This window comes from Aedes albopictus, chromosome 1 (genome assembly GCF_035046485.1).
Source record: "Aedes albopictus strain Foshan chromosome 1, AalbF5, whole genome shotgun sequence".
Classification (NCBI taxonomy): domain Eukaryota; kingdom Metazoa; phylum Arthropoda; class Insecta; order Diptera; family Culicidae; genus Aedes; species Aedes albopictus.
This window is the reverse complement of record NC_085136.1, coordinates 21,730,595-21,744,715: the sequence shown is the minus strand read 5'-3', so window position 1 is coordinate 21,744,715 and position 14,121 is coordinate 21,730,595. Positions and strand designations below refer to the sequence as shown.

At 43.8% G+C, this 14,121-nt stretch overlaps 1 protein-coding gene across 2 annotated transcripts in view; it reads right to left on the bottom strand.

The window, feature by feature from the left end:
• Positions 1 to 14,121, bottom strand: part of LOC109433653 (transcriptional regulator ovo) — a 96,553-nt gene that overhangs the window by 14,208 nt on the left and 68,224 nt on the right. The window contains exons 2-4 of one of the 2 annotated variants that reach the window (XM_062844181.1): positions 8,761 to 10,790; positions 7,463 to 7,927; positions 6,482 to 6,613 (exon numbers count right to left, since the gene is read on the bottom strand). In XM_062844181.1, the coding sequence (XP_062700165.1) occupies positions 6,482 to 6,613; positions 7,463 to 7,927; positions 8,761 to 10,790 (2,627 nt within the window). The remainder of the gene's footprint in view (positions 1 to 6,481; positions 6,614 to 7,462; positions 7,928 to 8,760; positions 10,791 to 14,121) is intronic. The other variant, XM_029855092.2, reaches the window with a different exon arrangement.

Genomic DNA, 14,121 nt, shown 5'->3' with positions numbered 1-14,121 from the left:
TAAACTTTTATGGGGAAATAAGAGATTCCAGATCACAGCAGGAAGTGGCCAAAAGTGGCCATTTTTGGCATCGAAATCAATACAACGTGGCCATTTTCAGCTGGAGCAATCAGACTCCAATATACCTCTGGAAGTGGCCAAATCTGAGTGGGAAAAGACTGATACGTCGCAAATCCGGCATCAAAGTTCTAAAGTGGCCATTTTCTGTTGGAAGAATTGAGGATGACTTCTAGGACCACAAACTTCTGCGACCACTAAACAATATTAGATTAATCGTAAGCTGTACTTTGAAGTCAAGTTGTGGTCACAGCTTTAATTGGCCATTTTTTGGAATTCCAAAAGTGGCCAATGTCGCAAGCTAGACTTTAAAAGCAATCAAACCACTTCATTTTCCTTTTCTGATTCCGGTTTACCTATAGAGAAGTCTCAAACCTCAGGAGGTACAAAAAAGACCAAAAACTCCAATGCCAATGGCCACTTTTGGACAAGGCCTTCGATTCCAAGACATCCGCAAAAGTTGCAGTTTTACCAAAGGAAAACATCAAAATACCCAGCAATTCTCAGCTGGACAAACTCTGGCGACGCAAATCAGACTTTAAGATCGATTGAAAAGTTGTCATTTCCCATCACTGCACATTGGTCGGGCTCCATACAAAGGAGCGGCCAAAACTCTCAAAAAAACGAAATCGATATTTTTAAACTTTATTTCACCTTATAACAAAGATAATGTATTGTAGTTTTATGATTCTTAATTAAAAGCATACCAGCTTTTGTATTTCAATGACATTTTCACTGCCAAAGTGGCCTAAGTCATAAAATTGAAAAATGAATTATTCAATAAAAGTAAAATAATAATATTTTGAGAATGGAATATATGTTTTATGTTATCCAGCATATGAAAGCTTGTTATTGGACTGTTTGAATGCACTTATGGTGCAAAATTATTATGTCACAAAACTTTTCAAATTTTCATATATTGTACCTTAAGAATTTTGGTAATTTTTAAGTTAAAAAACGGTTCGTGTCGTCACGTGTCGCCGCAATTTCGAATAGTACATCTTAAACATCATGCTTAGGGCTGCATAAAAACGTTTAAATATTTTGCAGAAATTTGCAGTTTTTCAAATTAGAGCTATTTAAAAAAGTCATGTTCTTTCATATATTTTACGTTATTTTTCCATTTTTGACTGAAATAAAATTTATCTTCCCACATTTTTCACACGTTTCGAACAAACTTGATTGGATTTGATCGAAAGATAAACATTTAATTAAATTCAAATTGATTTTCCAACAAAAAACGCTAAAAATGTGAGGTTTACTGATTTTTACCGTTTTTTGAAATTATTGAAGTTACGTAATTTTTGAACACCCCTTTTTAAACACTGAAAATACTATATAACATATCTAGACAACCTATAACTTCGATTAAACACATAAAAAGAGTTTTGGTCAAACTTTATCTTTTTCCGACCATTGTGCACTGAAGGCTGGAAGTGGCCAAAGTTGCCAAAGTGATCAAAAACGCTAGTCTCATGGCCTCGAAACGAAGTTTTATGTGTGGTTAAATTAGAGATTGCAGACCACATCTGAAAGTGGCCAATCTAGTCTTGGCTTCGAAACCAACGCGCAAAGCTGACCATTTTCAGCTGGAATAATCATGGGTCCAATGCGCTTCTGGAAGTGGTCAAATCTGAGTGGACAAGGGCTGAAACGTCGCAAATCCGGCTTTTTTTCCTCTTGAAGGTAAAGGATCGCCTCTAGGACCAGACACTTTTGTGGCAACTTTATAACGTTGTTTCGAAGTCATAGTGTGATCCTAGCTTTGAGTGGCCAAAAGTGGCAAAATTTCACAAGCGAGACGTCTACCGTGTCAACTAAACCAATGTCACTTTGTTGGTTGTTGGTTACGGTTCATCTCTAGGTATGGCCAAACACTCAAGAGTGGCAAATGTGGCAAAAAAAACTGACGAAGACCAATTCGTCGCAAATCAGACTTCAAGGTCGATAAAGTCGTCATTTTCCGTTGGAAGTTACGAATCATTCAATTTCCTCTGGCTGGAAGTGGCCTAATCGAGTGGCAAACGACCAAAACGTCATTATAAAGTGGCCATTCGCCGTTGAAGGTTGAGGGTTACCTCTAGGAGTGGCCAAAGTGGCTACAACCGTTTTAACTGTTATCCGGATGTTAATTTATGACAAAATTTGGTGTAGAAAATGACCATTTTGTGTTGGTGATGCCCATTCATTTCTAAGAGTGAGCAGAAACGTTTAAAAAGAACTGGCCACTCTCCAATGTTATCATGGATAGCTTGACCCTAGAAGCGGCCACAATGTTCACGACTTTGATTGGTCGCAAGACCATTAGATCACCCTTAAGCGTGGCTAATGTGGCCAAAAAGCTCAGAAAGTTTCTACTCAGGAGAATGAATACTTCAACAGGTAGACTTCAAACCTACTTCGGGATAAAAAGTGGCCAATTTCTATTGCTACTGATTGATTGATTTGTCTTTATTGAAGAGACTTTCCTCTATTGCTACTCTTGGATCTCAAAAATCCCAAGTAACAATTTTAATTTTATCAAAGTTTTTTAGCGGTTCAAAAATCCTAAACATAAAACCATTGATGCCGACTTGAAAATGCTCTCGAGTTCTTGTATGCCTCAATAAGCCCACGTTCTGACTAGTTGGCCCAGTCTTATTAGGGTCTACAGGACTTCGTATGCAAACCGGCTTATGATTTCGGGTTGTATCATAGTTTTATCAATCTTCTAAATAAAACCATCTTCTGACTTGTCAAATAATTGTTTTGATTATTTTTCACTCCCAATGTTCGATCGTCACAATAAATTATGCTTGGTTGTTTATCCAGCCATCAATTGGAAAGATGCAAATATGGAATTCAGATTTGTTTTCCTATTTAATACGTGTCAGGAGACATGCCACGGAAAATTCGTGGTGAATGTGACTGTGATAATGACAAAAACTAAGTGCGCCACACAAACTATGCATAGTTTGGAAGTTAAATGCATTTAATTTACTCGGTGGAATTGGGTGCAAAAAAGGTTTTTTCAACACAGCGGAGTTTAAAAGACATTATGTAATTTTTCTGACAAAATAAAATGACGAAAACGTGTTGTATGATTTAATTTGATCTTAAGCTGTACGTGAAATCATAAAATTGAGTAATCATTTTTGTGTATTTACATCAATTATCCCGGCTGGGCGACATATTTTTCTGATAAAACTCTGTGTTCCTGATGATTCCCCCAATAGGGCTAACCTTCCTGAGGTAGTCATAACTGAGCTTATGATAGAACTAGCGGTTTTATCACAGCATTTTTTTGGTTTATGTTACGGCCACGAAATCTTTTGTTGGTTTTATGCATTGCCTCACAGTTTTGTGTATTTGTTTACAAAAAAAAAATCCTTCCGACAACAACCGCAAATGCAAGTTTTATTGAAATGGTATATAATAAGTGATAAAACCAATTCATGTCTACTTGCAAGTCTTTAACTGAAGATGTTTATAGCAGAAGTTATATGATAGTTTTATGGAACGCAAAAGGTTCAAAGTAAATAACTACCACATAAAACTAGTTTAGAACAACTAGCTTTTTGACATGCTCGTATAAAACCAGGATAAAACATGAATAAACCTTCGAGGCATGCTGATTGTTACTTGGGATATTAAAATTAGCAGTCAATGCAGGCCAAAGGTTTTACACATGTCCTTCACTGATGTTATTTGAAAGAATTGAAAAGTTAAGTGCGTTACAAAACTATGGAAAAGATGTTTTCTGCTCATGGCCAGGAGTGGCCACTCTCTACAGACGATTTCGGAAGTCCTCTAGAAGTGGTCAATGTAGCCTCTTTCCATAGATAGTTTCAAATTCAAACTGTAGAAGTGGCCAAAGTAGCCAAAAACTCCCGTGAAGCGTGGGAAAGAGTCCATTCTATATTGATGGTTTCAAATCTCAAACTCGGACAAATTTGGTCACACGCTATAAAAATGTCATCCATTATATGATTCTAAACAATTCCAAGAATAGGCAAGAGCTTACGAAATGCATGGAAAAGTGGCCACTCTCTTTGGATGATATCGGATCTCCCCTAGAAGTGGCCAAATGTGGCTAAAAGCTATCAAAATGCCTTCCATTCTATGATTTCAAAATCTTCCCAGGAGTGGCCAAAGATTTTCAAGAGGCACACAAATAGTGGCCACTATCTATTGTTTATTTCAAATTTCTTCCATGAGGAACCAAATGTAGCAAGACTTACGAAATGCATGGAAAAGTGGCCATTATCTGGTGATGATTCGGTTCCAAATTATCTCTAGAAGTGGCCAAAAGCTATCAAAATGTCGAACATTCTTCTTCTTCTTCTTCTTTCTGGATCTACGTCCCCACTAGCACTTGGCCTGCCTCGCTAGTGTTCTTTGAGCATTTCCACAGTTATTAATTGAAGGGTTTCCTTTGCCTGCCATTGTATGAATTTGTATAATGTGAGGCAAGTACAATGATACACTATGCCCAGAAAATCGAGAAAATTCCCCCGACCGGAACGGGAATCGGATCCGCCGTCTCCGGATTGGCGATCCATAAGCCTTAACCTTAGGCTAATTGGAGATTCCTAAAATGTCGAACATCTTATGATTCGAAGGGCTTCCAAAATTAATGAAAAAGTGGCTACTCTTTATTAATGATCTCGAATCTGGGAGTGGCCAAATGTGACCAAATCCTACCAAAATGCATGAAAATGTGGCCACTCTCTATTGGTAGTTCCAAATAATCTCTAGAAGTGGCCAAATGTGGCCAAAAGCTTTTAAAATGTCATCTTTCTAGGAATAACCAAATGCTTACTAAATACACAAAAAAGTAGCCACTCTCTATTTATGATTTCAGATCTCCTCAAGAAGTGTCCAAATGTAGCCAAAGACTTCCAAAATGCATGTAAAAGTGCCCACTCTCTATTGATGATTTCAGATCTTCTCTAAAAGTGGCCAAATGTGGCAAGACTTTAAAAAATGCATGGAAAAGTGACCACAGTCTATTGATGGTTTCAAACCATTTCTAGGAGTGACCAAATATTTCCAAAATGCATTCATCAGTGACCAATCTCTTTTGATGATTTCAGATCTTCTCTAGAAGTAGCCAATTGTGGCCAAATACTTTCAAACATGCATGGAAGAGTGGCCACTTTCTATTGATGGTTTCAAATCATCTTTAAGAGTGGCCAAATACTTCAAAAATTCCTAAAAAAGTGGCCACTCTCTATTGATAATTTCGAATCTCCTCTAGGAGTGACCACATGTGATCAAAGATTACTAATATGCATGGAAAAGTGGTAGTCCTCTCAAGAAGTTGTCAAATGTGGTCAAAGACTTTCAAAAATGCAGAGAAAAGTGGTCACTCTCTATTGATGATTTCGAATCTTATCAAGAAGTGGCTAAATGTAGGCAGAGACTGCCAAAATACCAGAAAAAGTGGCCACTCTCTATGGGTGGTTTCAAATCATCTCTAGGAAAGGTCAAAGACTTCCAAAGGCATAGAAAAGTGGCCACTCTCTATTAATGATTTCTGATCTCCTCCAGGAGCAGCCAATGTGGCCAAAGACTATGCATGGAAAAGTAGCCTTTATTGATGATTTCAGATCTCCTCAAGAAGTGGCCAAATGTGACCAAAGACTTTCAGACATGCATGGAAAAGAGGTCACTCTCTGTTGGTGGTTTCAAATCATCTCTAGGAGTGGCCAAAGACTTCTAAAATACAAGAAAAAATGGTCGCTCTCTATTGATGGTTTCTAATAATCCCTAGAAGTGACCTATTGTGGCCAAAAGCTTCCAAAATGCATGAAAAAGAGGTCACTTTCTATTGATGCTTTCGGATCTCTTCCAGGAGTAGCCAAATGTGGCCAAAGACTTCTAATATGCATGAAAAAGTGGCTATTTTCTATTGATGTTTTCAGATCTCCTCTAGAAGTGGCCAAATGTGGTCCAAGACTTTCAAAAATGCATGGAAAAGTGAGCATTCTCTATTGATGAATTAAATGTTTGAAATGATCTCTAGGAGTGGCCAAAGACTTCCAAAATGTATGGAAAAGTGGTTACTCTCTATTGATGATTTCCAATCTTTCCACTGTATGGTTAATGTGGCCAAAGGCTTGCAAAATACATGGACAATTGGGCATCATTTCTAGTAGTTGCCAAATGTGGCAAAAATATACCAAAATGTGGTCCATTAAAGTTGTTTTACACAATGATGAAGTTTGATGCGCCGCAAAGCTGGAGTTTCTGAAACAGTTTGAAGGCCTCGAATCACCTTTAACAGACTCTGAAACCAACTCTTGAGAGTGGTCAACACGACCAAGATTGTGTCACTCAGCATTCTACAATGAATGCGGCATTCAATGCCTACTCTATCTAGTAAATTCAAAAAGTCTACCATGCATCAAAAGTTAGAAGAAAAAATCAAAACAATGTTTACTTGATTGAAAAGCCCGCGGCGCTTGTCGTGCAGCTTGAGCAGGGCCGGCGAGTAGGGGTGCCGCTCTTTGAGGTGCAGATAGTGCACTTCCGGTTCGTTCGTCGAGTGGCCGCACTCCTCGCACACGTACATCTGCGGGGAACAAGGAGGGAAAGGCGATAGTTAGATTCGATGGATGACACAGCGCTTTTTCGGAAGCGATGGACGACAAGGAAAAGTGAGACTCGCGCCACGGAATTGGGCCAAAAGTTGGCAAATGGACCAAATGGCACTTGGGACTTTCCAAATGTCTTCCGATGGAATTATCCGGTAAAATTGTGAACGCAAATTGAATTGGCCATCAGTGGCCAAATGTGTAAGGCTACTCCCTAGGCCCTTCGAATTATTTGTCTTACAAAACCATAACATAGTTGCAAGTTTGAAGTCAGGATTAACTCTCGAAAGTGGCCACTTTCTGTTGGCCAAGAGTGGCCAAAAGGACCGCAAACGTTCAACATGATCCCTTAACTTGAATTCCTAGACTTATAAGTTTGATACAAAGCTGTGAAGCTTGACTTCAGAATAACTAGAAGAGTGGCCACTTTCCATCGGTGATCATCCCTGGAAGTGGCCAAGAGTGGCCATTGTAGCCAGTAACTCCCAAAAAATGATTTTCAATCAACTTGTCTTGCAAAGTTATGATGTTTAGGACGTCGTTAGTTAGATTCCCGGAAAAAACATGAAAAGTGGCAACTCCTCAAGCGGGGAAATTAGGTTCCCAGGTACCACTGGAAGTGGCCAAAATGGCCAAAAGCTCTTGATCTGCCTATTCATGGCTAATGCCGCTAAAACCCATCTAAATGAAGTCATTGTGATCAACCTCTAGTTCTAAACAACTCCAGAGAGAGAGACCAGGGATCAGAACGCTATGCAGCGATCTTACCCAATCCCGCATCCCCCAAGCTGAAAAGTTGCGCCGCATTCTTCGAACCGTGTACTCACCTTCGTGCGCCGTTCCTTGTACGCGTACTGGTGCTGCACGCCGTGCACCTTCAGACAGTGCGACTCCAGCGAGCATCGCTGCGTGAAGGACTTCTCGCACAGATTGCACTTGTAGGGCCGCACTCCCGTGTGGGTCCGGGTGTGCCGCTTCAGGTCGAACGTATCGTTGAAACCCTTGCCGCAGAAGGTGCACAGGTACCGCTTGACATCGGAGTGGCACTTCATGTGCCGATTGAGCAACCGCTGCAGCGTGAACGACTTCTGGCATATCCGGCAGACGAACTTGCTCTGCTGGTCGCCGCTCGACTCGTCCACCGCTTTGAGTACCTCCGTTTGCTGGAGCAGTTTGGAGTGGTGTTTGTCCTCGTCCCGGAGCCGACCGGGGATGTTTTCGACGGCCAGGGGGTTCTTGATGCCGTGGCCACCGTTGACGAACTCCAGTTGGACTTCCGCCGGGAGGCCGAGCTGTTGGGGGGTGGGCGAAAAAGGGTTTGGAGGTTAGTTCTGGTGTTCAGGATGTGACCTTTTCAAGAAGATGATAGAGGTAGAATAGAGAGGTAGCCCAAGACCCGAGGAGGTAGCGAAAGGTAGCGTTCGTGTCGAAAGTGAACCATTTGTACAGGAAAAGGTAGCCTCGTTTGTGTGATTGGGAGGCAGACGGGGCAAGATGGGCATAGCTTTGGATTGTGAGGACATACCGCTTCAAAATACATTGTGTTATGATGTTAAAAACTATTACTTATGGCTATTTTAAGCAAAAACTATTAAATAACAATACAACATATGGTTGAGTACCATACAATGAATCGTGAAAAGTGTGATTATTTAGAATTTGAACGAAACTACAATCATTTTTTTTAATTAACAAGCAAAAACTATATGTGTTATAATACTTTAATGGTTTGAACGTTATACACAATAGTACTACTATGTTACCATACAATAACTTTAGAATTCATTATAAGCATTGTCCTTCTATGGTTGTGGAGGTTGGTCTGTTGAAACGACGGCTCATCTAGTGATAGAAAGGACCCATCTTGCCTCGTCTTCCCTCTTCTACATACAGAGAGATAGCGAAATCTTATCGGATTGACGAGAAAGGGGCGTGGCGAGTAGCTGGCGCTGCTTACCCTTTGCTGTAAAACGTTCAATTTGACGTCGGCCACTATCGGCGACAGGGGAATGGTGGTGGACAGAGGCGAGGTGGCCGAAGAGCACGGTGAAGCCGGCGGCGGCGACGAAGACGCAGACGCGCAGGAGGAAATTTGATAGAAAGAGGGGGCGGCGGTTCGACTTACGTTTTGGATGGTTGAGGCGACGACGCCAGGGGGTGGCGCGGTGACGGGCGAGGGGGCACCGAGGGCCACTGCGGCGGCGGCGGCGGCAGCGGCTGAGTGGGGGCCATGGCCCGGGAGGCCGGCGGCCGCTAGGGATGCTGCGGCGGCTGCGGCCGCGGCTGCTGCTGCAGCTGAGGACGACGAGGACGATGGGGGAGATGAGGAGGAGGACGGGGATTGGAGGGAGTGGCTGTTGGGCGAGGGGAGGGACAGGTTACTGTGGGAATCGAGGTCAAAGTTGCTGAGGGAGTGGAACTGGTGGGAGGATTGGTAGCTTGGGGGGTTCTCTTGGTGCGGGTGCGGGGGTTGCATATATTTGGGGGTATTGTTGAAGGGGGCGTTGTAGTTGCGGGAGAGAAGCAGGTGTTCCGGGTACTGATCGAGGCCATCGTGGTGGTCGACCTGCTGGAGGGACGTTGACACGGAGTCGGGGGTGAGCGACGGCGTTGAGGTGAGTTCCAGGTCGTTGCAACTGCTGGACTGTTCGTCCGAGGGCAGCCGGTTCAGGAAGTGACTCAGGTCTACGGCGTCGGTGAAGCTGTCCAGCAAGGCACTATCTCCCGGCGAGGAGAAGGTTAGGGTTGCGGTGAGGTGTAGCGGGTCCACTCCGACGCCATTCATTTCCGCCATCATTGAATCGTTCACATCGTAGTTGCCGTACAGATTGGAGAAGGAGTCCATCTTGGAGTCGTAGTCAAGGTCTGCTTCGTCCTTCAACGCTATACCGTAGGCGTTCTGAAGCATCGAGTATTGTTTGGACGGGTTCGTACTACTGTTCCCGTTAGCATCCGTATAGGCTCCTATATTGGTCAGATCCTGAGTCGTGTCGCAGTCAATGTTGTTCCAGTTGGTGTTCAGGAATCCTCCGTTGGCGTTGTAGCCGTTAAGGCCGGCGTTACCACCTTTAAGGCTTTCGTAGAACGGAGGCAGAGATCCGGTCGGAGGACTGTTGGGGCCATAGTTGGACCGTCCGTCACGGCCTCCTCCCATGCCACCTCCGGCTCCTCCTCCACCGATTGCACCGCCACTTCCGCTACTTGATCCTCCGAGACCTCCGGAACTTCCGGAGAAGTTGATACTTCCGCCACCGCTGTGTCCGCTGTGACCACCTCCGGCTTGTCCGCCGCCACTCGAAGAACGGCCATGACCGGCCGCGGCCTGCATAATCCCATTCAGCTTACCATATCGGTAACGCATCGACAGGAGATGTCTCCTCAGGATGGCCTCCCTCCGGGCCTCTCGCATCTTCTTCTCCCGTTCCTCGTCCTCCTTCTTGCTGTTCTCCTTGCCGTCTTCGCATCGTTTTGGTATGTGGTAATCGATGGGCTGCTCCTGCTCGGGTTCCAGCTCCGCGGCGCGCACCTTCAGATCCACGGCCTTGGGACTGCTGTCCGGGCTGGGGACTGTGGGTCTCCGCGGAGACAAGGCCGCCTGGGGAGCCCTCTGGATAACTGAGCAGCGTACCACGGGACCTGACGCCGGCGGAGGCGTCGGGACGCGATCCTTTGGTGGCGGTGGCGATCGTGGTTCCACCGACACCACCGGACGTTCCTCCGTGATCACATTGCGTTCCTCCCGGGCCGCCGGCTGTGGCGACTGACTGCTGTGAGGGTCCTTCTTTTCGATTTGCGGCGGCTGAGGAGTGAGGGGCCGACTCGGCGGGTAGACTTTGCGCTCGGCCTGTGTAAGGACGTGGCCGGGGCGACTACCGTACGGGATATCGCCGCCGGTGATCGACGAGAAGAAACGGCGGACCGGCGTTGGGGCAGGGATCGGCTGCTGGGCGACGGCAGTCGGATCCGATTCTTTGGCGAAGCTGCGCTGGAGGAACAGGGGTACCACCGGTGGTGGGGAACCGGGACTGCTCCGTTGGTTTACTGATAGGTTCTGGGCGGCCTGGACGACCGAGCTGAAGATCGATGACGACGGCGAGGAAGATGTTTCCCGGCATGGCGGGCTCAGACGGTTCTCCTCGCTGAAGATGTCGCGATCTGTCGGGGGGAGAAGGAAGAAAAAGAGGGAAATTAGCGTGGAACGATACATTTACAATAAGGGTTATGGTTTTGGTATTATCATAACGATACCATGAATCATATTGACGATAACAGATATCGTTTCCGGAGCTTCAATAATGCGAGTTGTCATAATTTACTGAATGATAATCATAAAAGTACCATAACACAAATCATCCTCACCCACCTTTTCGGGAGAAGAAAGTACGCTTACCCGACGAGTTGGTGCAAATTTAGAACAACGGCCGGCGCTCTAATTGGAAGTCATGACCGAACGTGGGAGAGTTCTGAGCCGCGGGTAACCGGCCCGAGGGCAACGCTTGGATGATGAGCCCATTGTTTCCGCGCAAATCATATGTGAGAAAGACTAACGCGCCCTAGCCTAATCGACCATACCCTAGTCTCTAGTTAGAGAGGGTGCGCGTTAAAGTCAGGTCAGTTTTTCTCAGAATTGTTTGCTTAATCGTCACTATTTTTTGGTCCGGGGTTGGATGGAAGCAAGTCAAGGCACATGATAAACATTCGACGGACTCAGCGTCAGCGCTGAGGTGGGAAGGAAACGAGATATCGATCACAGTTGGCTGCTGTGATCTGGTTTCGGGTTCTAAACGAGTGCGTGAAGCAAGGTCCCCAAAACAACAAGGGAGAGACCATTGACATTGAAATGCGCCACGCACGGGTGCCGTTTCGAATGCTGCGATGGCAGTAGGCTGTGAGGTAAATAAATTAAGAAATGCGCCACGGAGGTACCAAGGGGGATTCGAAGATGAAGGCGAACGAGTGAGGAGCGCGGGAGCTGCAAAGCAGCTCACCTTGCCATTGCAGCAGCTAAGTGTTGCGCGAAGCGGCCGCATTTCGTGTATACCCGTTGCGTCAACTCGAACGAACGGGCTCACCACTCAAAGATAGTGATGCCTGTGTGTGTGTCTCTATGTGTTAGCGCAAACCGCTAAAAGTAATTTGCAAACTGCTCTGTAGCTGAATCGCCGCAGCGTTGTTGTCGTTCGTACGTGTTTCTCCCGTTCCGAACTGACCGCTTCGCAGCAGCGAGCAAGTTCCGTTCTCCATCCGCCGCCGGATCGCGTCGGTTATTTGGACTATCGTTGGAGGATAGAGTGCGAGAATGCTGCGCCAACAAGTTTGTGTCACACTTGCAATATGTGCGATCGAAACGAGGCGTTTACAACCGTTTTGAATTGTAGGACATCTTAGGCATCAGTAGGCCTATAAGGTGGCGAAACGGGTGAACCGGTTTAGAACGTTGTTTGACCGATGCAAGTCCCGTCATGGCCTCCTACATGGACCGGATGATTTGTTTGATCTGAAGCTCTCTGGTTAACTTTTGACGTTTTGACGGTCATAGTTCATCAGGATCGTAGTAAGCTATGATTTGGTGCGTGTACCCCATTCTTTTCCGAACCTAATTGACAATCATCCGTTTGACAATCACCGGATAATGAACAACTTTAAGATGAATGGTAGAAATGATTATATGATCATAAAGCGTATGGGGAATCAATCCGTTGTCCTGGCTTCAAATCTACCTGTTCAACAACAGAAAATTCTTGAATTTTCCAAAGAAAATTGCTTGTAATTTGTAGAAAATGACGAGAATAACTGTTTTCATCTATTTTCAATTTGATTTTAAAGGATTTTTTTAAAATTGCATGTTTTTGGGTCGATGAACAGGTAAAAAGTCAGGTTACGGGGCACCACCCGGGTAGAGGTAAAATACTGACGATCAAAACATGATATTGGTTTGATTGATATAAGAGATAAAAGATCTGAAAATAATATCTGGAAAATGTTCCTGGAACATCTAAACAATATCAAAATTTGATATTTCAAGATCATACGAATAGCTCGCTGCTATTGGTTAGATCTTACAAAATCTAAACATGATTTGATGATGATGTTCCAGGAGTAAATTTTTGATTTTATTTTAAGATCTTTTATCTCTTATGTCAATCAAACCCATATCACTTTTTGATCTCCATATCAAAATATGCTATTATTGAGCTCTTTTCCTCTACTCGGGCACTGCATTGATTTAGTATCACACGCCGGAATATAAGTCGACGATACAACGTACCGTATTAATGATATCACCAATCATTCTTGAAATATTTTGGGTTGTTAACGATACACCATTCAAAGTGTTTTTTTGTACAAAAAATTGGCTGAATTATTCATGTAATAATCACCTTATTGTTAATTCTACCAAACTTAATTGGCTTAAAAAATACAAATGTGGGGATATTTACCAGATTCTGACAACCCAGTGTACCATTGTGTGAATCGTTGTTTACATTTCCAAGATATTTCAGTACTTTGAGACATGAACTTACGTAATGTACAGGAGTCTGAACGTGTTCTCGTTCTGAAGATTGTGATCGATTGTGGATCGAAATAAAATCGACTCGAAATAACTTTGAGGAACAACAACAACAGCGACATGAAGGGACACCGAGTCTAGAATCGATTTCAGGACGGATTCTCGGGATACGGAATGTATCCTCCATTTCTCGCCGATGCTGGCCTGAAAGCGACTGCCGTCGGTGCAAAATACGTTGGTGAAAGATGAGCTCGAGAAATGAGTCGAAATTTCACCTAAAATTTGATTGGGAACTATTTAAAACTATTCCAGAATCATCCCAGGTATCGTTACAGTTAGAGTTATGATACTTAAAAATACTGAATTATACAACTTTTTTAATCTTGATTATGAAATGATATGATTATTATTCAAATGTATCATAATCTTTCATTACTCTCCTTATAATTTGGACGATACCTTGAATGGTATTTGTCTATTCGGGTGTATCGTTATTGTATGGTAACAGAACTATCAGTTCTGATGTATTGAAGGTTTCAAACAATATCGATCAAAATGTTGGCTGAATTATTCATATAATAATCACTTTATCACAACCCAGGGCACCACAGCTCGAATCGTTGTTTACATTCCCACGACATTTCAGTACTTTTTGAGACAAGAACTGTGCAGTTGCCTAAACGTGTTTTCGATCGGAAGATTGTCGTTGTGGATCGAAAAAAAAACAGAAACTTTGAGGAACACTAACGGCGACATGAAGCGGCACAAAGTTTTGAATCAATTTCAGAAAATCTTCTCGGGGTTACGGAATGTATCCTCCATTTCTCGTCGGTGGGAAGGTAATAGCCCCTGAAAAATGAGTAGACAGAAGCTGCTGGCCCTGAACGTTACTGCCGACAGTGCAAAATACGTTGGTGAAAGCTGAGCTGAAGTATGTGAACAGTGATGATTTCGAGAAATGTGCAGAATCATCCC